The sequence below is a fragment of the Platichthys flesus genome, chromosome 15 (assembly GCF_949316205.1).
Source record: "Platichthys flesus chromosome 15, fPlaFle2.1, whole genome shotgun sequence".
Lineage (NCBI taxonomy): Eukaryota > Metazoa > Chordata > Actinopteri > Pleuronectiformes > Pleuronectidae > Platichthys > Platichthys flesus.
This window is the reverse complement of record NC_084959.1, coordinates 16,690,083-16,713,566: the sequence shown is the minus strand read 5'-3', so window position 1 is coordinate 16,713,566 and position 23,484 is coordinate 16,690,083. Positions and strand designations below refer to the sequence as shown.

The following is a 23,484-nucleotide window of genomic DNA, read 5'->3' as shown; positions in this document are numbered from 1 at the left end:
AAAACAAAAAAAAACCCCAGCTTTCTGACAACTGACCACAACTTACATGCACAGGGATGTAAATATCATAGTTGTTTCCAGAGTCCACGTCAATGGCATGGAAACCAGCACAAGAGCCATAAATGACCTTCAACCTTTGACCCTCCTCCACTGTTAGGTCAACCAGGACAGGCCTGTGTGGGAGGTCTGCGAAAGACTGATTAAAAGGTTAGACTGGTCAGAAGAGGGCAGAAAGTGAGTGACAATTATCTTGACTGCTCTTCTGGTTGACCGATGTTGCATAACTAATCCAGCTCAAAAGAAAGAGGAGACTTACCTTGAAGGCCATGAATTTGTGATAAGGTTTGGGCGCCCAAGCATACACTTCCACCGCATTCTTCAGAGCGATCACCAGGAACTTTATCCTCTCGTATTTCACTAGATAGGACAGCCACAAGGCCATGTGATATCAGACACTTGTAATCAATTATTCACTGTGCCAAATGCATTTGTGAGAATTTGCCTGAAGCCGAAGAGACGGCAGCGATAAACAACCGATCATCTGTCACTCACCCACTTTGTAGTGCACGCATCCCTCCATCTCGCCCACAGTAGTCCAGCCTTGCTTTTTCTCCACCTCGGGGTCATTGTGGAGGATCTTATTCCTCAGCCAGGCCAGGTAATAGACACGCACCTTGTTTTTCTTGCCTTCATATGCAAAGTATGACTGAATTACTTATATGTTTTACACTGCCGCAAGACATTTTATAATTATATATACATTTTTTTATTTTTTAAACATACTTCATTAAAGTTTTAAAGCAGTTTTTTAAAATACTTTTACTGCATGTTTTGTTACGTAAATATCTGAAAACATCAATATGCAAAATATATCGTTTTATTTATAATGATTACTAAAAAACAATCATTATAGATCTTTTGATAAGATTTTGCTTGAAATTCTGTTGAGGTGAAACAAATATTGTAACATTATCTTTTGTTAGTACTGAGAATACACTGCTGAATCCAAAACAGCTTTTCATTAGTTCTGAAAAAATTTAATAATTAAATCAATCAGACGACATGATCACAATTTGGCTAGAGTATTTGGCATCCCATTATAGCCAGTGGTCTTGTTGCCAAAAGCATAGAAAGCTTCAACCAACTGTAGTGAGAGCAGGCTGGCGAGGAAAAGCAGTAATGACCTGATATAGTGATGAGCAGGTTGAGGCCCTCCAGGACGTCCATCTGCTGGAACCTGCGGGAGTTGATGAGGGGGTAAACCTTGCCCTGACCGCTACGGTCCAGCAGCTTCAAACCATTCTCTGTGCCCACCAATAGGTTCACACCTGGGAACACGAGTGCACAAATACAGACATTTATATTTAGCAAAAGATTATTCTGATCGTTGGCTTTCCTCTAGCGACAGCTTAAAATAACTTAGTAGTATCTCTGTGTTGTGACTCTTGTTATTACCTCCGCTTTTGCTCCATTCTTATGGTTTGTTTGGTGGAAGGGCCAAGAAATAACTCAGATCCAGAAATTTGTCTTCACTATCTTTAACATTTAAATTTATTTCCAAGGGAATAATTCACTCATCTCCGAGGCCTACTGTGGGAACTGATATCTATGAGTGTGTGCAGTTTAGTGCAGCTTGGGGGACTGTTGGGACTTGGCAGAGGTATGTGCTCTACTAAATGCCATTCTAGTTATTTATAGTAAATGCTTATGATAATGTAAAATCATTATCATTAAGTGAGTATAGTGAGGTATATAATCTGTGTTTTGCATTCACAATCCACTAATGAGTCTTCTCTCACCCCAAAGTGCGGCACACAGGATCTCAGCGTTGAATCTCTTCTTGTACTTGCGGATCTCAGGTGTGTCATTGGGGGGACGTGTGTTGGTCGGATTGACATTCACCATGGATCCTTTTCTCACCTCCATCTTCAGCTGCTCAAACCTGGAGCCTGAACATTGAGCAAAGGAAATTCATCAATTTTTGAAGGAAAACACAAGCCAAGGTAACCTGGTACGAGTTACTAGAAACAAATCTCTCATTCTTCATTCTTTCAAGTTACAATTTTATAACATTTTATAACATAACATTTAAAAGTCTATCCTTATTTAGTGATAAAAAAAAAAAAAAAAAAAAACTCAAAGCTGTCGTCGCTTGAAGATTGAAAACCTTTTGACTCACCGGTGATAGACATGTTATCCCCTGCTCCTCCTGGTGAATGGTACATGCCCAGATCCACAAAGGTGGTGAAGGAGGACTTGCCAGATGCTTTAACTAAACCTCTGGACTGATACTGGAGAAGCAGAGAGATAGTATGAGTACTTTAAATCAGCATCAGGTCTGAGGAGATGAGACATGTTTGTCAGACAAATTGGTAAAAAAAACCCCACACATTTCTGTATTATTTTATGTTGCCATGTCGTATTTAAACAACAGTTTTAAAAATCTATATTATTAATTACAGTCCACGAACAACCTGAACAAGAAATTCAAAGTGTAATGAGTTCACTTCATGGCTGACTTAGAACATAAAAATAAAGCAGGCATTTAGGACTGATATACTTAGGGTCAGGAGAACTTACATCATAAACAGAGTCTTTCCCAGGGGAAGATTGAGTGGCTGTCTCAGTGGGGGAGTGGGAGGGCTGCACCACATCAGGCAAGTTAGTGTATCCATTATGGCTCCGTTTCTCTGGGGTCTTTTTTATGTAAAAAAAAAAAAAATACACAAAATAAATTAACAACAACCAAAGACTTGGATCTAGGCTTATCTGATGCAAACAAGTCAAGCTCAACAAAAACAAAAGATGCACTGCTTTTTGTTTCTCTAGTTTCTAAACTAGCTGATGCTGTATGATGAGATCATACAAGTTTTATCTGCTTATTATAAACATTCAGATAAAACAAAATGTGAAAGCAATATATAGTTGAATTTAAAGTTAAAGATTTAAAACCAGCACCACAGAAACAGAGTATTTGCACCTCAATTTGTATACAGTGTATGTGCTAAACACGGTTATGCTAATGGTGTAAGCCATGCTAAATAGTTGCTAGCCTCCATACAGGCCAGCTGAGTACGATGCTAAAGTTAGTGTAGCCCTGAAAAACACACCTTCACTGACTGCATCAAACAAAGAGGTTCAGACACTGACAGGAGCACCAACCCATGGATGAGATGCAACAGATACATTTCATCAGTCTGTTCCTTTAAAAAAACTAAAAATGCTTTGCTTTAATTAAGACAAGAGGAAAATGCATAACAATTGGACTGTTCTTTGTTGGCTCTCCTGTGCACAGGATTATATGTGTTATATGCAGTAGCATTATGCACGTTTGCCTCCTCTTTGATTCATTTCGTCATAGTGGTGGCTGAAGAACATTAAACGACCCACTGGCCTAGTCTTGTTGCTTTGTAATATTCTTTGAACTGTAATTTGTTGAATTTACATCATGTCACGATGCATGTTAAGCATCCTTACGTATACAGATGACTCACCCTCTGCACCAGCATGGTCTGATCCCCATAGCCACCAGCTTGCTCTCCATCTCCCACCTCGCCTTCGATTTCATGAACCACCATTGTGTTGACTGAATCGGTGTCTGCATCCCTGTGACTGAGATCAAGAGGCACAGATTGATGATGAGAAAGAGGGAAAAGAGAGTAACGGCATATCACAATCACAGGAAATATTGAATTCTTCTTTAGAGAGAAAAGTCGATAAATAGAAACTACTCTCTGAAGTATTTGTGCTGTTACCGATCTGTGGGGCTTTCTTCCTCCTCTGGTCCCTCGCCACTCTCACTCTCCTCACTGCTCTCGCTGCTCTCAGAAGACGAGGAGTAGTCGTTGGCCTTGACTGGTGGCCTTGGCTGCTCCTCAGCTCGCTCCTTGGCAAAGAGACCATGGTCCTGCAAACATATGCAGTTCACCACTGTTTACCTAATGAATGCATTCACAAAATCTTCCAGAAATAACTGCAGCTACTTAAGAAAGAAGCAAATAATGCAACAGTAATATATGCATTACTTATTTTAATGAAAACAATTCTGACACTGAAGGTGAGGTGTTATCAGGAGGAAGGTTTCAGAAACAAACAGTCACAATGTAAGTCCAAACCATAGACTGCAGGGAAAGATGGACAGCGAGTCTCCACTTCCTCCCGTTGGACAAAAATGAGGCTAAAATATCCCTGATACAGGCGCCGCCATCTTGTGTGGATCTAAAATCTGTCCTTTAGTGATCGTGGTGGGAAAGTGTGGAAACAATGTCCTGCTGACACACAGGCTTCAGTCATGAATTAGTATCAACTGTCAATCATGACTTTTAATTCCTGTTTTAAAAGTTACAGGAAATTGAACACTTTAAACAAATATTTAACATGTACTTTGACTTTTGTTGGGGCCACGTCCTGTCCACCAACAGGTGGGGCTTATGAGCTTTACTGCAGCCAGCCACAAGGGGCTGATCAAGATGATTGGGCTTCACTTCCAGGGATAAGTCATGTTGTTCATCATTATTTACAGTCTATGGTCACGACCCTGAATGAATATATTTTGGGATGATATTGAGCCATGGTTTCAAGGTCTTTGCAGAATGAAGGACGCCCACATACCAAGCATTATACAATTAAATGATGACAAAACATGATTTACTGAATAAATAAAGACGAACGTGAATATGTACCACAGCCAATGAATGCCGATAAAAACTGACCACAGAAAGACTTTGATACTAACCTCCCCTATAGCTCTCTTGTAGCTCTGTACATTTGAGGCAAATTAAATAAAGATTTGAAAAGAGGAGAAACATGAAGGGAAAGAGTAAAAGTGTTGAGTAAAGTAAAAGGTTATTTGAGTTAATACACTATAAGAAAATCAGCAGAACAGGTGCATTATGCACAGTTGGAAATAGAGTAGAGTATGTACAGTGCGTTAGTGTTTTTTAATAGCCGCTTATTAGCAGTATTATGTATTGCATGCACCCATTATTAGAAGTGAATAGTAGACAGATAATATAATGTCTTTATGAACACCTACAGCAGGACGCCCGGGGCGGGAGGAGGTGCGGGACTCCCCTGGCTTATGGCGGCTATCGTGCGAGAGAATGGGCGATTCCATTTTGGAGGAACCTGAAATCACAGTGTTGTATGGTGTAGTTATATTTCTGAAATCAGGATTACTGCAAAGAGAGTCTGCAGAGAAATAGCACTGGGGAGGCAGGGACTCACTGAGAATGCGATGCCTCTCAAGAGAGCCAGTCTGGGGCAGATTGGATATGATGCTCATACTGTCTCCTCTCTCCCAGCGATCATTGCGGCTGAGATCTGGATTGCTGCCATGAGGATATATTCAGGATACACAGCACTTAAGTCAAGTCATCATTAAAACCTGTCCGCATTAAGTGGACACTAATGAAACGGTTTTCAGTTACCTGGCTCTTACTGGATGCCTTATGCCAGAGGTGAGGTTGGTGTTGAGAGCTGTGGCAATAGACGCTGTCCTTTGGGGAACCTGAAGACACCAACATTACTTTTTCCATGATTTTGTTAAGACAGTTAACATTAGAAATTGACCAACGGTTGTTTTTTTATATTTGTTTTTTGCCTTGATGATCTATTGATGTCAGATAGACTATTTGAGCTGTAGATGCAGAGACAATTGGAATTACATAAAGCACCTTTGAAGGTATTCACTTGAATTTAATCCTTAACAGGTCAACGTTTTTCCCCATGGATGTGAGTTAGTACGGTTTGTAAATAAAAACAAAATGCAGGTCAAAGAAGTGGAGGGTGAAGCTGTTAGATGTGTCAAGCAAATCACATGTATTACTAATGTTGGGGCAGTTTGTGAAGGTTGGTGCAGTTTTTTTTTAGGGTGGCAAACCTTCTGCTGAAAAGCAGCCTTGAGTTCTTACCTTAGGCGGGAGTTCCACATCTGGCAGGCGGATCCAGGGCCCACGATCCTCTCTGATTTGGTGTGCCTGTGGTACCGGGGTTTCAGAAGTGGGGTCAGAGTTTTGACGCACCAACTCTCTAGAGTGGATGGGGCGGGGGCTGGGGGTGAGTGAGGGATCCTGGGTGGGGAAGGCGGACATTGTCTTAGTAGGTTGGTCGCAGAGGGACTGGGAGCGAGGAACAGGGGCAGCATAAGGCTTCAGAGGAACCAAGTGAGCCATCTGGAACTGCAGAGGAGAGGAGCAGCAGCACACCGGGAGGGAAGAGCAGCCAAGCAGAAGAAAGAGCGCAAAAGACAGAAGGCCAAAGTGGAGAAATGCGCAAGGTGGTTTGTATTCCAAGGTGATTACATATTAACCAGGAGGAGCCAAATGATGGAAGGAGAGGGAAAAGAAGAAGGAGAAGGTGTAAATAAGGTTGCATAGATTGGGAGAGGTAAAGCAGCAGAGAATTAAAGAGCATATAGGTGTTAAGAGGTTTAAATCAATTCAGTTTTAAACACCCACCTTGCCCTGTCCTCCTTGGGGTTCAACGGGCCTCTGCATCGGTGGAGTCTGAGCAGACTGGACCACTCCTGACTGGCTGATAGAGTCAGAGCGCGACTGGATGGCAGTGTCAGAGACAGTGGTGCAGATTTTTGGAGAGCCCTGTCTGTTGAGTTTACTTCTCTCCTCCACCTGAAATACAGACAACAGTAAAACAATTTCCCTTGCAGGCCTTTGTACAGTAGTTTGGCCGTGTTGGGTGGTGCTGGGAATGTAGAAATCATTTCTACCTCACGAGCCCAAGTGGGTTTGTTGTTGGACTCAAGGTTTTTGTTGTAGTGGTAGAGCTGGGGCTTCTTTTCTTGCTGCTGTTGTTGCAGCGACACCAGGTAGGCATGCTCCTGCTGCAGCTGCCTCTGGAGACGCTCTGACTGACGCTGCTCCTCCAGCTGCTTACGCTTATACTCCTGACCAAAGAAACACACTGCAGTCAACATGTTGCTCACCTCAGACGGGACACAACAGACTGGTGAGACAAATTAAACCATCGCATCTGCAAACAGAAAGTCTCCTTTCACTTCAGCTCCAGGCAGAGATGTGAATATTTCCTGACCACCACTGATCCCTTCTCACGAGACAGAAAGTATTTGGGGCAGACTCTCTTTATTTGTACTCTATTATTTATATTAAACTCGTAAATTACCACCAAACCACATTAAAACAATATTGATTGTGTGTTACTCTTCATTTTTGTACTGTATATTAAACAGACAGCAACAGCCACTGTGTTCTTAAGGAAACAAGAAGGAAAGAAAAATGAAAAAAGATTCAAACATGAGTCACTAAATTGTAGACTGAAATTCATTACATTCTCACGCTTTAAATGCTACTGAATTACATGAATGTCTTAAAAAAATCTTTCCCACAAACTCCTTTTCTCCATTTGTTCTTAAATTGCACATCACTGTTGCCACAGAGAACTAGATATTACATGTCAATGAGAAAATCTAGTTTGGTGCCAGATGAGGATGCCTCACCCAGGTGCCTCCTTGAGTGGGAGGGGGATTATAGAGTATCACAATGGAGGCACTATAGTACATCCCTTGAACATGTGAGGCAAAGAAACATCTGCTGCCATTGTGAACTTAACACAGCTCATACTTTGTAACACTGACTTATTTAATTTATTTTCAAGATGAGGCCTTCACGGCTCCAAAATAATTTGGATTCTCATTTTCCTTGTGGCCAGTGATTATATGCATCTATTTTCATGTAAAATATTAGAATTTTGATATTCCTTTCTGAAAAATAATCATATGTAGAGGAGCCCAAGGCAAGACTAGGAAACAATTTTATTTTGTGAAGAGCCAACTGCAAAAGCAACTCGTTGAACTCAGATGATACTGCCTATACCTTCAACAATCCTCTCATGGTTGGGTCTTATCTTAAATAGTGTCTATCGAAAATGAATTACCGACCAAGAGCATGGATTTTTAGTAGGAAATAATATTAGCTGACTTTTTTTGTTTGATTTCTTTGGATTTTTGAAGTGCTTTAATTCCATTCATCCACTTCTGTCAGCTTTACAGTGGTGAGAAGGAGCATATGAGCCATTTGGAATTTTTGTTATAAAATGTTAACTAATCTCATGTAAGTCATAAGTACAGACAAAAACAATGTAAGATAATGGCTCCCAAAAATGACAATCTTCTTTATTGAACACACTCATTAAACATTCACAGTGTTAGTGGAAAAAGTAAGCGAGCCCTTGGTATCGATAACTGATTGAACTTATTTTTGCAGTTTCCAGTGAGTAGCTGCAGGTCAGACCTGCATACTATTCAGGAGGAACTTTGGACCCTATTTTAACTCAGTCGCCCTCTTAGGATGTCTAGTGTGAACCGCTGCCTGGAGGTTATTTCACAGTATCTCTACTTTGTCAAGCTCTGGGCTCTAACAGTACCATTGCAATATGTGGATTTCATTGTGTGTGTTATACTTCTGTAGTAGATACATTTCTGTGTTTGTGGTAATTGGCCTACTGCATCACCTAACATCGAATGAGCTTAAGCTAGCAGACATTAAGATAGCTTGGTAAACAATAATGATGCTGCCTCACCTCCGGCACGATGCATTCATGTAGCCTGGAAGTTTCCTTTTTACGTCAATCATAGTGCTGTACTTCCCAACCAATTCAACCTTAGTTTCATCAGTTCACAAAACGTTGTTCTAGTAGTTTTATGCAGTATTGGGAAAATCTTATTGCTGAGGACACAACGCCTGTTAACCTCTCAAGCATGCAGGTGTTAATGAGCTCCAATGATTCCTTTAGGCATTCAGGAGTTGGTCTGGGCTACTTATTTATGCTGCTCATCTTTCTGAGTCATTTTAGCTTTGCGCCCACTTCTAGGGAATGTAGCTGCAGAAATAAATGATGTCCATTTATAGACAGTCTACCAGTGGAAGGATCAATGTCTGAAGTCTATGAGATTACTTTGCAAGATTTATGGGACTCAACATTCTGAGATCATAAGTTTTCTTCGTGTGACCAGAGAAATAAAAAACAAAACAAAATACCCGAGAAGCACTAAGCTAGAGCTCCATTCTTGTTGAATTGATTGGACTCCATGTTTAGAAGTAATTCCTGACTCCAGTTAACTTTTGTTCAATAGCTGAGAGGTTTAAATACTTTCTCCAACCCACACTGTGAATGTTTGAATGATGTTTTCAATATAGACAAGAACAATAAAACATATTTGAAATGACAGGGTCATTTCAGGCTGTATGGCTTTTCCTTTTTCAATTGCTGTTCAATTGCAATGTTGTTGTTTTTTCTGGGCCAATGCTCTGTACGGCCATTAAACCAAAATTGCATCGCAAAAATGTGATGATCCCCTGAATCTACTATGGGGGCACTGGTGTTTACCTAACCCTCAGTACATGCCATGAATTTACAATAGGAATTATGTGTTTGTGTAACGAAGGAGGAATATTTGAAAAACTAGTCAGGAACAACGGGGTCAATCATAATCCCATCTCCAAAAACAGAGCCAAAAATCTAGGTGAGTGCCTTTTTTAGCATATTTCTAATCAAGCGCTGCACTTATATAACATATATTTCAGTGGTGAACAATAAATCTCCTTTATTTATGAGGTATTTAACCCAGAAGACGGCATGGAAACTCTTTGCAGTGAAAACGAAAAAACTGATAAAGAAAATGAGGACTAGTTACCATAAGCAGTGCCTGCTCCTGAAGCAACTGCTGCTGAAGGATTTCTAACTGTCGTTGCTCTTCTTCTAATTTATGTCTGATGAACTCCTGAGCACAGGTAAGGAGGGAGGAATTATGGGCATTGAGATGGAGAAAGATGTAGGGGGGGGGGGGGAATGGGTGGAAGATAGAGGCAGACACAGTTATGTAATATAAATCCAGCAAACAACAGAGCATGTGTTGTACTGATAAAAATCAACAGTTCTATCACTGATTTTAGGTGAAAAAATAAAAACATAAACCGTCCCTGTTTTGAAGTGGTAAGCCACAAATTAAAGTCAGCATTAAAATGCATCAATGTGTGGCGCTGCACCTCAACTGGGATCAATTACTAGATTAAAATCATTATAAAAATATCAAGCAGCATATTATGATAGTAACTAGTAACCTTATACAAACAGAAAATCTGTGTTTGGCATTGTGAGCTGATGGTGCTACGATGCCAGACTCTTGTGTTACTGAGGGTAGACGGTAAAACGGAGCATCAGAGACGCAGAGAGCTCACCCACAGAAAACTCATCTCTGAATAAATGCACTAATTTAGACCCTTGCTGCTATGGCAACCTACTCATGGAATTTCACCACCAGGGCAACTTGCAGTGTTGGTCTTGGACAAACCCACACTTCACCCTGATTGGCTGATCGCAGCCCAATGTCTCCTGTGGTTGGTTACCTGCTCCCTCTCAGCCAACCTTCTGTCTTCCTCCCGTCTCATATCGTCGAGTCTCCGGTGGGGACCTTTATCTTGCTGCCTCACCATCTCTCGCTCTTTTCTCTGTTGCTGGGAGAGAAGGGGGACAAGAAAAAGAGAAATGAGTGTAGTGGCAATGTTTCCCACAGGAGAATATATGATGGATAACCTGCTTCAAAGCAAATCCTCCCTTGTTTTATGTGCGTAGAGTTGTATCAAAGAAATTAAGGGAGGGTGCAGGGCGCAGATGAGAGGCTGTGAGTCATTCTCACACACACTATTCACAAACACACAGACACACAACAATTCAATCCTAATCATCCTTCTGAGTGTGCTGCTTTGATTCAGACCTCACACTATGAGTTTTCGTCTGTGAAACTGAGCCCAATTTACCTGCTTTTTTAAGAAGCATAGAAACAAGATTTAATCTTATTGGTAAAATGAGAACCTCCCACTTGGCAGTGACACAGGTCTGAGCTCCACTGATTGCTGTTGGCTAGTTACTGTTGAACAAAAGAGCTAGATAAGACAGGAGGGGGACATGGAGGTAGATTAAAGGAGTACAACATTACTGCAGCAAATTACCTTACAAATGCTGCACCACACTGATAAGCAATGTCAGTGTAAGTATTTCTCATTCAAATGGCATATAACCTCTCAAACATTTTCCAGATACTGACAGTTTGTCACTTTGTGGGCGGCTGGGGCTAATGAGTAGAGTGGGTCATTGACTTATCAGAAGGTTGGTGGCTGAATCTCCTGCTCTTGTTAACATGTCAAAGGGCTAGATGCTGAAAAGGTACTGTTGAAACTGAAGGGGATTTGAGATTTTGTTCAGTCCTGACTGATGTGTAAAGTGCTCTGGTGTGATCTACATGTGGTGTATAGACCACATTCCAAGCTATTCAAACATAGTTATTTTTGGATGTCATATTATCTTATTACTTACACTCAGGGTTTATTCATATTAACAACCAAAGCAATACATAGTTGGTAGTAGATCAGACACAACACATTGCAAGGAAGGTACCTGACCTTTTATGTTGAATTGCAAATTTCTCATATTGGTCAAACTATTCCTTTAAAGAGTCTTGATTCCTTAGCTTCACATTACCTCTTCAAGTCTGCGGCGCTGTTCCTTCTGCTCCTCAATGCGTTTTTGTCTGTCATGCAACAGTTGCCTCTTGTGTTCCTCGGGGTCCCGGCGCTGAGCAGCCAGTTGGGCCTGCTGCCTCTTGTGAGCCTCCGAGCGCTCTTTGTTCTCCTGCTGCAAACGCTGGAAGTCCCGCCTCAGGGTGGACTCACCAGGTACATTGAGGATTGAACTGATGGAAGAAAATTAGGGATATGATTATATAATTTTGGGGAACGTCACTCACAAGAAGAACAAGTCAGGGATTAGCACTACCTAGACATTGATGATAACTTTCAATTACCTTGACTCGCGGTCTTCTCCACGGTTTTCATCCTCTTCATCACTACCACTATACTCATACTCTGTCTCTTCTATAAAGAATAAGGAACAATAATTTGTCATACTCTGAGGAAATCACCATATTTCCGGGGTAACACTCTTTTAGACCTCCACATCGTTTGCCTACCTTTCTCCCCCCTTTTCTTGCGCGTGCGGTCAATGTGGTCTTTGAGCTGAATTCGAACCTGGCGCTCAGTGGGCTGGTCCCTGATGAAGGAGTGCTTGAGCAGCTGTTCTGTGGATGGTCGACTGGTATACGTCTTCACAAGACAGCCCTCGATAAAGTCAATGAATTTCTTGGACCTGGGAGGGAGGGGGAGGTCAGAGGATGATAAACTAGTGAGGGAGAGAGGAAGGGTTGGGAGGCATGGAACAGCTGGGTTGTTCCATTACCCAGAATCACAGACAGAACCCAACAACACTCAGAAGTAATCAAGTGATATAAGATCTGTCTGTAAACTCTTTCATATGTCCAACATGTCCACACTGAACAAAAAAATCACAACATTAGGTTGTTGTGATCAACTAAAACTAAAATGTGAGCTCAATAACACAATGGTCAAAATAAAACATAATCCAATACACTAAAGTAACCATGCATGGACAACTAGATGTATACATTCAATAATGTTCATAGATGGTGACCATAATTTGTTGAATTCCTTCTATTCAAATGATATAGTGTCCTTCGGTTGCTTATGTTTTTATATTTGCATAATTTGTTCATTTTGAGTCACACAATACTGACAGACAGTATCTGTAATATTAGAAATACAAAACCTGTGGAAAAACCATTGCATTCTGAAAACTGTTGGACCATAAACTAACATCTACCAATAGGGTGAATTAATGAGTAGAAGGAAAAAAGTAATAGGGGCAAAAAATAGGGTAGGAAAAAGAACATGACAAATTAGTTTCAAATACCAATGTCTCGTCTTGCTCACAATCACATTTGTCTCAGACTTTGCAATTTAAGTAAGTAAATATCCGACTGAAGTTTTCACTGATTAAAGTGAGGCAGTCATACTTGTTTTTATATTTTATCTGATAGTTTTAACAGATATGTGTCCATGTAATTTGATAGGGAAAACACTGGAACAGAAGGAATTCTGCTGCACAGTGCCAGTCAGTAAGAGTTATATTTCTTTCATAAGGGTTTTGAAAGTTTACAAATTAAACGTGATGTGAGGAGGGCCTCTTTAAGTTACATGTGAAGTGTAAAGATATGACAGCAAAAACCAGGGTGGTGAATAACTCACCATTTTTTGGATTTAAGTTTTGGCGGGGGATTCCTAGGAATCAGGAAGAGGGCTCTCATCGGGTGCATGTCACACAGGGCTACAGAAAGAGAAGGAGATTATGGGAGTTGTTAAGTATTATTAAATCCTCTTACCCATGCTGAGAGCTGCAGTACGAAGAGAGAAAAATGAACAGCAGAATACATCTAATTTTAAGGCAGACGTCATAAACATGGCAGATTGTAAATTCAAGCCACCATTACACATGCTCTTTGTATCCTTAAACATTAGAGCTGCTGTGATCTAAGGCACCAATCTTTCCTGATGCCTCAGGCTTTGTTACATTGAATGCAAGAGCAAGGATTGTGAGTCACTGTGTTCCCAGCGTAGGTAGGTAGCTAAACCTGACTGGTTAGCTTTAGAGTTTCACAGTAAACAGGCTTTTATAATGCAATATTTGGAGAAATGCAATGAGATTTAGATGGCCAAAGGCATTTTAAGGGGTCACATTAAAACAGAGGGATCACAGTTATACTGATATTGTATATTCAACATATAGCATGCATGTTTAAAATGTATCAAACATTTAAATTATGCTTAAATAAGATTTGCTTTAAAAACATTTCCATCTCAAGGAAAAACAGTGTGGTGGCATTCCTTTTTGGCCTAAAACTGTTGTTTTGAAAATGTAGATACAAATCTGTTTCAAACCTCTCTTCTTAACTGAAAAATAAAAAAGAGAACCGTATACCCATGAGTTGAGAAAAATGTGATTTGTATTGTGATAATTTGTGAGATGCTGACAAACATGTTGTAGCATGTTGTTTCAGTGTCTGTGTAAGACTGTCACATTGATTTGACTCAATGAAACAGTGACTTACACCACATATAATTCCATTGCAAGAGCACCTAATGACACTTTCCACCATTGATTAATCCAATCAAAAAATTGCAAATACTCAATTTATTATGTAGTTAATGGAGCATCCCATCTTAAGTATCAAAGACAATTTGTTTATTTTGTTTTCTAAACATTAAATACACTTCTTAGCTTTTAAACAGAAACTGGTTTTGGCAGAGCTCGTAAAAGATCTAATCTAAACCAAGTTATATTGTAATTTTAGTAATAATTAAGTAATGATGTTGCTGGAGTTAAGCCTTATGTCAGTCACAATAGCAGCCACATGGTCTGTAGGAGCTCTGTTGTTGTAGTCAATGTGAGTGTGAAAAAAGCTTAAGAACATTGAAAACATTTGTAGTAAGTTCTAGTGGTACACACTTATTAAGAATAGGTGAGTGCACTCAAAGCTTATTTGTATTATTGTGTTGCTTACTTTTTGATTGGTGTCTTCTTGAATAACATGAGGACTGTTTCAAGTGTTAAGTGGCTAACAGCTGCTACCTGCTTCCTCACATGGATCTGTCATGTACTATTACTTAAACCTGCCCATGTAGTCAATGCATGAAGTGCAATTGCATTTAAACTTGTGTTCAATTTGATCACAATGTGTCCCTGATAAACTTCAGAGGTGGTTTGGTTGTGATCAATGTGTCTTTGGTGCATTTACACCTTTACAAATGTAAGTGTTTATCATTTATTTAAAGCTGAACTACTGGACAAGTCTCCAACAACCATGAAAAGTACATTTTCTATCCATGTGTGCAGGAGGATTCAAGTATCCACACCACTTCTCTGTAAACCTCAGACTGCACCGACATTGGTTTCCAGGTTAATTGTGATGACAAAAATAAAGCTACTTTATTTGAAATTGAGATTTGAGGTGAGCAGATGAGCGTTAAATCTGTCACACTGTATAAAAACGTCATTCTTAAGAGTCAAACTTTAGAGTGAAGTAACAAAAACATATTTTAAAATTTGATTTTGTTGACTAAACATCAGTCATTCTACAAATGAACAATTAGCCGCTGGTGGCTTTAAAATTAAGGTAGAGTGAAGTCACATTTTCAACGATGCAGAGCTCGTAAAAAAGTGCCACTGCTGCTTTAATGGCCAATGCAGTAACAAGTAAGTAAGGAGTGTAATGTGATTCTGGCTGTAGGCAGGGTTTTGATTACTACATTATACCAACTGGTCAAAGTAAACAGTACACAAGGAGCAGCAAGTTACTTATGTTGTGTCACTGTTTAATAGGTAATTTCTTTATACACAGCTGGGATTTATTTTGCATTGTATCTGCTCCTCTTAAGCAAGCACTTAGCTTCTTAGTCAGGTTTGACAGCAAATCTCCAGGCAGACACATTTACCCACTGAGCAGACCAGAGAGAGATTTGTGCAATCAGCCTCCACAGGCCAACTGCCAGCTCACGACTACGCTACCTTGATTACAGTGACTCAGCTGCCCATCTGAAGACCCAGACAACAAGGCTACATATGCAAGACAGACTCGTTCATGGGGTCTTTAATAATGGGCTTTGAGATGATGAAAGATGATCCGAGTGCATTGAGATTCACGATTCAACTAAGAAAAAGTCAAATAGGTGTGTAATGAAGTGTATAGACTTACGAGGAGCTCCCTCTGCCATCTCAATAGCTGTGATCCCCAAGGACCAGATATCACTCTGCAAAATACACACAGGACCAGGTCAGTCTATCTTTCATACACTCTCACAGCATAGTGCTCACACACACACAAACAAAAGAATGCTTCCATTACCCTGTAATCGTAGGTGGAGTCAGGATTCTCATCACAGGCAATGACCTCTGGTGCCATCCAGTAAGGTGTCCCAATGAAGGTGTTCCTACGCCCGACGGTCCTGTCCAACTGAGCACTCACCCCAAAATCAACTGCACAGGGACAAAGGAATCAGAGGATGTGAGACAATGACTACACTAACATGAACACTAATACTCCAACTATTGACCTTATTCAGAAAAATAAATAATTTTGAATATGACATTTACATGAGTTGCTAATGGAATATTCCTTTCATAGTTCTGCTTTCATATTACAGCGCAAAGTTTGATTATGACTCATGTCATTATGTCCACAACACCCTAATGCCCAATGTTATCTCTCCAGTTTGAAAACCCTAACATGACAGTTTAATGAACAATGCTAACATATACATCGAATGCTGTGAAAATTCCAATAAGATATAAAAATGTGATTAAGACATTGGAATATTCCACATCTTAATTTGATTATTGATTATTACCTTATTCATATTTAGGTAATCAGAAATGCTGTTTACATAGCAGTGAGTTGTTCAAACTATTGGCTTTTATCGGATCAATATTAGCATATCAGCTTCCATATAAACAGTAAATGAGGAATAGAACATTTCTATAATACTAATAAAATGGCCCAAAACGTTCATGTGTTCAACATACCAAGTTTGACCTCTGCGTTCTCAGTCAGCAACACATTCTGGCCCTTGATGTCTCTGTGGATGACTTTATGGGCGTGGAGGTGAGAAAGGCCCTGGATCCAGAAAACAAAGTTAAATCAGGTCTGTACAGAGGGACCTCAGTATCAGATTTATTTTGTCTGCTGCAATCTCAATTTCTCACCCTTAGGATCTCTCTGCAGATGTAAGCAATCCAGTCCTCCTTCAGAGAGCTACCCTTTGTGTTTTTAACCAGGTCAGTTACCGATCCCGCCCCACAGAACTCCATCACCAGCTACATGCAGACAAATACTAAAGTTAGTGAGCACAATCCTTGAGGCACATTGCTGCAAAATCATGAGGTGATGTAGCAAGTATAGACAGACCCATAGTTGGTCATCGTGTCCTGGTGGACTCTTCTTCACGAAGGCACCGTAGTACGTGGCTATGTTGCGGTGGTGGCTGTATTTCTTCAGCATGTTGATTTCTGCTTTGATTTCCTCTTCTTCCTCCTCAGTAACATCCATCACCTTGATGGCAGCCAGCTGGCCTGTCTTCACATGACGGCCCTGATTGAAAGAGAAAGTTTGACCATTGTTACCGAGTTTCAAATGATCCTTGGACTCATGTTTGCCACATAACCGTGGCTAAACTGCTAGATCATATCATTTTATATTTTTCTCTTGTTGACTCTTATCCTTTGTATACCGCAACTCTAAAGCTCTTTAGACTGACATACAAATTGCACTGGCATGGTAGTAAACTAAATCTAAATCTGTGACTAAAATAATAAACTGAACATTTAAAATAGAGCAGGCACTCGAGTGTCCTTGTATCCATACTCAATTTTACATTCATCTCAACAGTGACAAATTTAGTATAGAATGCTTTAAATTCAGCAGCATCTGTGCATTCACCTGAAGTTCATTTTCGAGAGTTGTGTAGTAGTCACTAATGTCTACGTGTTCAAATGCTTTTAAGTCTGAATATGGAAAAAACCTGGACGCTGTAACATGTAATTATTGCATAATTATGAAAAGATAAGTAAAAGGATCAAGGGTCAGTCAAAACAATTTCAAATGTATGCATAGAAATATCTAAATTTGCTTGATGAACATGCAATTTGTATTCAACAAAAGGGTAATATTTGACAAGTTCCACCAGAGCCACTTCGAGCCAATGGCAAATTTATGTAATTGGTTTATAAGTGATAACATAAGCAACCCACATTTTGAATTTCAGAATTTTGGGGTTTAAATGTCAATTTCCCCTACGGGTAACATATTTTTCTGTTCATTCCGACACTACACGAACGCACAGCATGACTTACCTTATACACCTGCCCATATGTTCCATTGCCGACAACCTCGACCAGCTCAAAGATCCCTGCTGGATCCTAAGGGAGACACGGGCAGGCTCATAAGTCATACAAGAATAAGACAGCGGGACAAATACAGTTGTGTTCAAATTGTACTTTTTTCACAACACCCTGCAAGGTTCTGCTGACTACACAATAAAACCAGCAAATTATTTATTTTATCATTTTAGTTTCTCTTCTAAACATAAACCTTAACTAAATCTTTGATTTATTTGACAAAATCTTTATAAACAAGGATCATTTAGAAATATTTTGCTTTGCCGTTAAAGCATTGTATCTCTATTTAAAAGAGCATAGTGGAAACAATCATACACGCACACAAAAAGCGCCCACATGCCTCTGTAAAACAAATACAATATATAAAAACAGGAAACTCAACGCAGACAATTCCCTCTGTGTACACTAAAGTTAATTTAAATCCTGTTTTACAATTCCATGTTTCCATGCAAATCATCTAAGCTAAATCTTCCCAGCCAGCCACCCACACACTTGCCACCCACCAACAGGACTTAACATAGAAAGCAGATATACTTAATATTGATATTACATTAAACATACAAAGATCGATCCTCACAAAATGGACATGACTTCTGGGCGCTTGATTATAAGTTGCAATACCCATTTCTCTGACACCATAATGAGTAGGTTGCTTTTACTTAATTACGCAACCCCCCTCCCCCAAGAGACAAGGGGAAATGACAAGCAGACCCACTTTCATGCAATTTCAATATGGCTGTAAGGTGTGTGGGTGGTGGGACTGCTGCTTTGGCTTTAGAATGTACAGCATGACCTATCCTGCTTTCATCTGTTTCCAATGATGGGCTCGCTGCCTTCAACGTGGAGGGGAAACATTCCAATGTGAGAGGGAAGGTTTAGGAGAAAAATAACATACATACTTGGGAGATCTGGCAGTAAAATTGGGAAATAAACCCGGAGTTTAAGTAAATGCACATAGCTCACATGATGATATAAAGATACTAGTCCGATTTTTAAGCATGTTATCTTGAAGAGCAAAAAAGAGGTGGAACTATGACGTAGGAGGCAGGAGAATGATGGTATGGTAAGGAAGAGAATAATGCCATGATAGAGTAGGCGGAAAAGCAGAGGCGGTAGCCTCAACCACGTCTAGCACAGAGAGAGTGGGATGAGAGGAATGAAGTGATAGAAGGGGAAGGGTACTGCTATGTTGGAGGAGTAGCACCATCAGCACACACAGTCAAACATATAGTCAGTAATAATTGTAGAAAAGATAAAGAAGCATTAAAACGACAGGAGGAATCTACAGTCAGCCTGATTCAATCCTAAACATTGCTACTCTGATGCTTCTTGTGGATATCATGTTAATGATATCACACAATGTTAAACATCAGGGAACAAAGCAATCAATGTCTCTTAATGGCAGGCTGCAACCAGCCAAGAACAACCTTATTTCAACAGTGTATGAACTCCAAAAGACACCGTTTATGGTCCATGGGGAAAATGACCACACATTTCCTGCAGGGGTGTCCACTTGAATAACAGAGGAAGTCTTTTTTTTTAAAGACCTGCCCTATCTCTGGTTATACAGCTGCAAAAACTGTCGAAATCACAACCCAGGAGTGTTATCTTTGTTTTAATCCCTCAGACGCCAACAGACTAAAAACTATTCTCCAAAAAGCATTAGCAGCAAAAACCCTAGCTGCCCTAAGGTGTATTTAAATGGATTTCTGAATACTTGCAGTACACCGTATACTGCAGTACAATGCAGAGCTATTACCTACGATTAGAATTCTCGACTGTATTATTAAATACCCCAATAGTTGGAATATCTGTCTTTTATGGGATTAATGTTCCACGATCAAAATTTGTATCATCAACATTAAAGAAGGCAACGCAAACAAACAGGGAGGGGAGTATACGTGACACACAGGGGGATTATTCTGAACAAAAGGTCTTAAAACCAGCCAAGACATAACAAACATCTACCTAAGAATCTAGACTATTTCTGTTACATGGGTGAGGTTCGGGTGTCATGGACCAGAAAGCACCACTAACCTCTTGTCCTGCCCAAGCAAACCAAAACAAAACCCAGACTCGGTTGCAGGAGGCTTTAACCAACAGCTCAACAAATGACAAAGAATCAAAAGGTGGATAAGAGAGAATGGCTAAAAATGTTCTCAGAAATGTCTCACGTTTACAAAATCAAGAAAAGGTATGGGTTATAAGTGACAGGTAATGACATGCATCATTATCTGAATCTGAAACAACCTATATCAGATTATGGTCACTTTCAACAGAAGTTGAAACTTCTACTGGTGCTTTGTAAATAACAATCAGATCTTAGTCCCTAACCCTAATCATTTTTTTATATTACAAGAGTCATTTACCAAACACTTACTGATCATTAAACCAAACATAGCATGCACTGTTTTACTGCAACCAAATAAAATCACAAGACGCAAATTCTCACGAGTTTCATTTCCAGAGGGTAGGTTATTCTAGCTAATCGGCATCCAATATTCACACCGACTAACTTTTCGTCAACACAGGTGGCTGTTGTCTCACGGAGTGGTGTTAGCATTGGAATGAGATGTTTCGGCACAAATAACAAGCGTCCTGTGTTCAGTGAACTGTTGTTATGTAACTGTGAAGTCACTCTGTAGTAGATTTCTTTGAAAAATACTAAGCCCCATTACCTGTGGAGTTTTCATCAAGTAGCACTATGGAACTGTTTTTCTATTAGCATGCCCAGCTTTAGTGGCTCATGTGCAGAGACAAGGATGCTATCACCTTATTGACAAATGATTTGCATATTAATAGTGGGTGAAGTACAAAGAAGTATTAATGAATTACATGTTGTATTTGTATAATACACTACTATTGCTTATTGTATGTATAATACTACAATAATTATAATAATTATTGTAAAATACCAGACCACATATTGCAGTGCAATTATTCAGCAAGCCACAAAGATTTTGTCACATCGGACAAAACACTCAACAAACACTGTGAAATTCAAGTGATTTTACTCCCATTCAAAGTGAGATAGTGTGGGCAATCCTCACATACTATCATTTTCACAAACATTTATTATAAAGAACTTGCTCAGTCAACAATGTACAATGATTTTGAAAACAGATTCTCAGGTGAGGCCTCATTAAATCGGGAAAAGAGGCAACACTGGAACAAACAAACCAGGATTTATATAAACTATGCTAGATCCCCTGTTAAGCCCCATAAACCTGTGAAGGCTACACCAAAGTGCTGGAGAGCTTCCTTGTATGTTCAGAGGGTTATGGTGCTCTAATCTATCATTTCAAAGAAGGTCACAGTATGAACTGCTCCCAAAAAGTGACAGAAGGTAAGATATAATAAAACGTTTTTTTTATGAAGCCAATAAGAGTCTGTCTTAATGAGATCCATTACTGCAAAAATGTAAATATTTCTAACCCATTCCACTGTGATGGACCACTCTAAATTCTGCTCTTACTTTAGACACTGAATGCTTGAAAAAACAAGGTTGTTGTTTTTTTCCATCAACTGGGAATAGTGGAATAGGCGTGGGCATTGGTGATAGAGTAGGGTGGTCGAAACGCCAGGTATATTTTTTAAGCCCCATGCCTCCAGGATGGACTACTGTGAAACACCAGGGATGTAAGTCCAGTACTTTGTTGTTCCAATCCCCCACAACATCTGAAATGTTGTATTTTATAATAATGCAGTATTTGAGAATGATGTCAGCGCTCTTACCAAAAATAAAGTAAACTAAAAATACCAGATCCAAACTCCCTAAAGGCCTGGTTATATGATTTCAGCAGGTCACCACTGACTCTCATGTAAAAAAAAAAAAAGCACTCAAAACAAAGATTTGAACTTAAGACACTGTGATTCTAGATGTTATAACTGATACTTCATAATATAAAAAGCCATCTCACTTTTATAAAGGTCAATGCACCATTGCTGTTGTGTGCAATAAAGAAATAACTGCATACTTCACAATGCCAAAAAATATATCCAGTACTTTGTGATAAGAAGCAGTCATGTTTTTGTATTCAGAGGGAGAATTTCAATCTTTATTTGATGAAGTAATCCGGAAAAATATTTGATAAAATCTGTGGCCGTAGAACCAGTGTAAGTCAGAGCGTGCAAACATACCAGGCCAAATGATCATACATTCACTTTATTTCCTGGGTGGTGCATTGTTCTGCTTGTGTCAGACACAACCTGACATTTGACTTCACATGACAGAACATGTACAGGGTCCATCTGCCAGCATTTGACATGTCTGCAGCACACTTGTCTCGTAATAACGATACTCACCCTCAGAGCTGCGAGGTCGATGTCATCCAGGCTTCGTGTGGGGGCGTTTTCAGACATAGCTGGAAACTTGTTATGTTTGCTAACAAGTTAGCCACTTATTTGACAAGAAGTGGAGCGGAAAAATCGAGACTGGGTGTTTGGACAAGCCAGACAGGGCTTTTCCTGCGAGAGAAAATAATATATATATATAAAGCAAACAACGCGGGTGGCTCTCAGATTAGCAACCACATCGCAGATAGAAGGCGCCACAGTCGCACCCAGCGGGCCAGCTAACGTCAAACTCCGGCTGCGGAGCTCTGCTGTTCTCCGCAGTCGCTGTGGTGAAAGCCCGGGCGGTGATATCGGCTCAAAACACGTTCAACTTCCACGGGAGAGATTTCCACAGAGAGTAATCGTCACGGCTAGCATCGGCACCGCTCCGGCCACTGGCAGCTTTTCAAAGCAATGCACCTCCGCTGTTGTTGTTGAACACCTTGCTGCGTTCATTTTGATGAGGCGCCGAGTCTCCGCTGCTGCACAACATCACAGCCACTGAAGAAAACGTCAATGTCGCGGAAAATCTGAATAAAACAACCTATCGGAGACGGATGGTGTTCCTCTGAGAGGTTCCCTGTTAGGCTGCTGGGATGAATCAGATTTACGGCGAGGCAACGCAGTGGTTGTTTTTTTTTTTTTTTAGGAGAACGCAACGTCTGATGTGATGGCGTCCGGGTCCGTCCGCACCAGAACTGTCAGGCTTTCCTTATCAGCCCGGGAAAATGTCCTCCCACTGTGTGAATATGGAACAGGTCCCGGAAATCGATTGTTTTGGCCTCGTTCGAAACGCGATTCGTCGAGGCTGCAGTTGTCAAACTTGTTACCGCGACTTAAATATTCCTCAAATTCGAGCGCACGGGAACCACCGAGTCAGGTGCGCACGATCGGCCGAGCGCCAAGCGGCCAGCTAACGCGGCTAAGCTAACCAGACTAAACTGTCTCCCCCCACGAGAAACTTTCCTCCTTCATCCGTTTTCTCGTGTTGTCAAGTCAGTCGCACCCAGCACTGCCAACCTTCCGGGGCGAAACACACGCAGGCAGGCGGGCAGCGTTCTCACCAGCCACCGTAACACACTCGTCAGCCGGGGCCCTCGACTCCCTCAAGTTAAGCGTCGCTTTCCCTCACCCGGCGTCCGTAATTTGAAATAAAACAGTGTTTCTGGTCCAACGCTGCGGGGGGCGGTGCAGTTCTTACAACTGCAGCGAGCAGCCAAACTTGTTATTTCGCCATGTTTTGCTTCCCAAAGTCCTCCCTCCCACTTCCAGGCTTGGCGGAGTCTTGCGGACTCGAGCTGACGATTGGCTGCA

The 23,484-nt window shown here is 40.5% G+C and overlaps 1 protein-coding gene across 7 annotated transcripts in view; it reads right to left on the bottom strand.

Moving 5' to 3' along the window:
• mink1 (misshapen-like kinase 1) overlaps nucleotides 1-23,480 on the bottom strand; it is a 29,643-nt gene extending 6,163 nt beyond the window's left edge. Inside the window, exons 1-29 of one of the 7 annotated variants that reach the window (XM_062405531.1) lie at nucleotides 22,141-23,480; nucleotides 17,791-17,856; nucleotides 16,847-17,029; nucleotides 16,645-16,755; nucleotides 16,465-16,555; nucleotides 15,788-15,918; nucleotides 15,638-15,692; nucleotides 13,134-13,212; nucleotides 12,002-12,177; nucleotides 11,837-11,906; nucleotides 11,515-11,725; nucleotides 10,383-10,490; nucleotides 9,671-9,757; nucleotides 6,728-6,904; nucleotides 6,459-6,629; nucleotides 5,913-6,179; nucleotides 5,430-5,509; nucleotides 5,227-5,330; nucleotides 5,036-5,127; nucleotides 4,736-4,759; nucleotides 3,756-3,907; nucleotides 3,495-3,612; nucleotides 2,581-2,697; nucleotides 2,180-2,291; nucleotides 1,800-1,949; nucleotides 1,185-1,328; nucleotides 553-687; nucleotides 317-417; nucleotides 47-196 (exon numbers count right to left, since the gene is read on the bottom strand). In XM_062405531.1, the coding sequence (XP_062261515.1) occupies nucleotides 47-196; nucleotides 317-417; nucleotides 553-687; nucleotides 1,185-1,328; nucleotides 1,800-1,949; nucleotides 2,180-2,291; nucleotides 2,581-2,697; nucleotides 3,495-3,612; nucleotides 3,756-3,907; nucleotides 4,736-4,759; nucleotides 5,036-5,127; nucleotides 5,227-5,330; nucleotides 5,430-5,509; nucleotides 5,913-6,179; nucleotides 6,459-6,629; nucleotides 6,728-6,904; nucleotides 9,671-9,757; nucleotides 10,383-10,490; nucleotides 11,515-11,725; nucleotides 11,837-11,906; nucleotides 12,002-12,177; nucleotides 13,134-13,212; nucleotides 15,638-15,692; nucleotides 15,788-15,918; nucleotides 16,465-16,555; nucleotides 16,645-16,755; nucleotides 16,847-17,029; nucleotides 17,791-17,856; nucleotides 22,141-22,197 (3,519 nt within the window). In that variant the 5' untranslated portion in view covers nucleotides 22,198-23,480. The remainder of the gene's footprint in view (nucleotides 1-46; nucleotides 197-316; nucleotides 418-552; nucleotides 688-1,184; nucleotides 1,329-1,799; nucleotides 1,950-2,179; nucleotides 2,292-2,580; nucleotides 2,698-3,494; nucleotides 3,613-3,755; nucleotides 3,908-4,735; nucleotides 4,760-5,035; nucleotides 5,128-5,226; nucleotides 5,331-5,429; nucleotides 5,510-5,912; nucleotides 6,180-6,458; nucleotides 6,630-6,727; nucleotides 6,905-9,670; nucleotides 9,758-10,382; nucleotides 10,491-11,514; nucleotides 11,726-11,836; nucleotides 11,907-12,001; nucleotides 12,178-13,133; nucleotides 13,213-15,637; nucleotides 15,693-15,787; nucleotides 15,919-16,464; nucleotides 16,556-16,644; nucleotides 16,756-16,846; nucleotides 17,030-17,790; nucleotides 17,857-22,140) is intronic. The other 6 variants (XM_062405537.1, XM_062405532.1, XM_062405535.1 and 3 more) reach the window with 6 other exon arrangements.
• Between the last annotated feature and the right edge of the window lie 4 nt (nucleotides 23,481-23,484).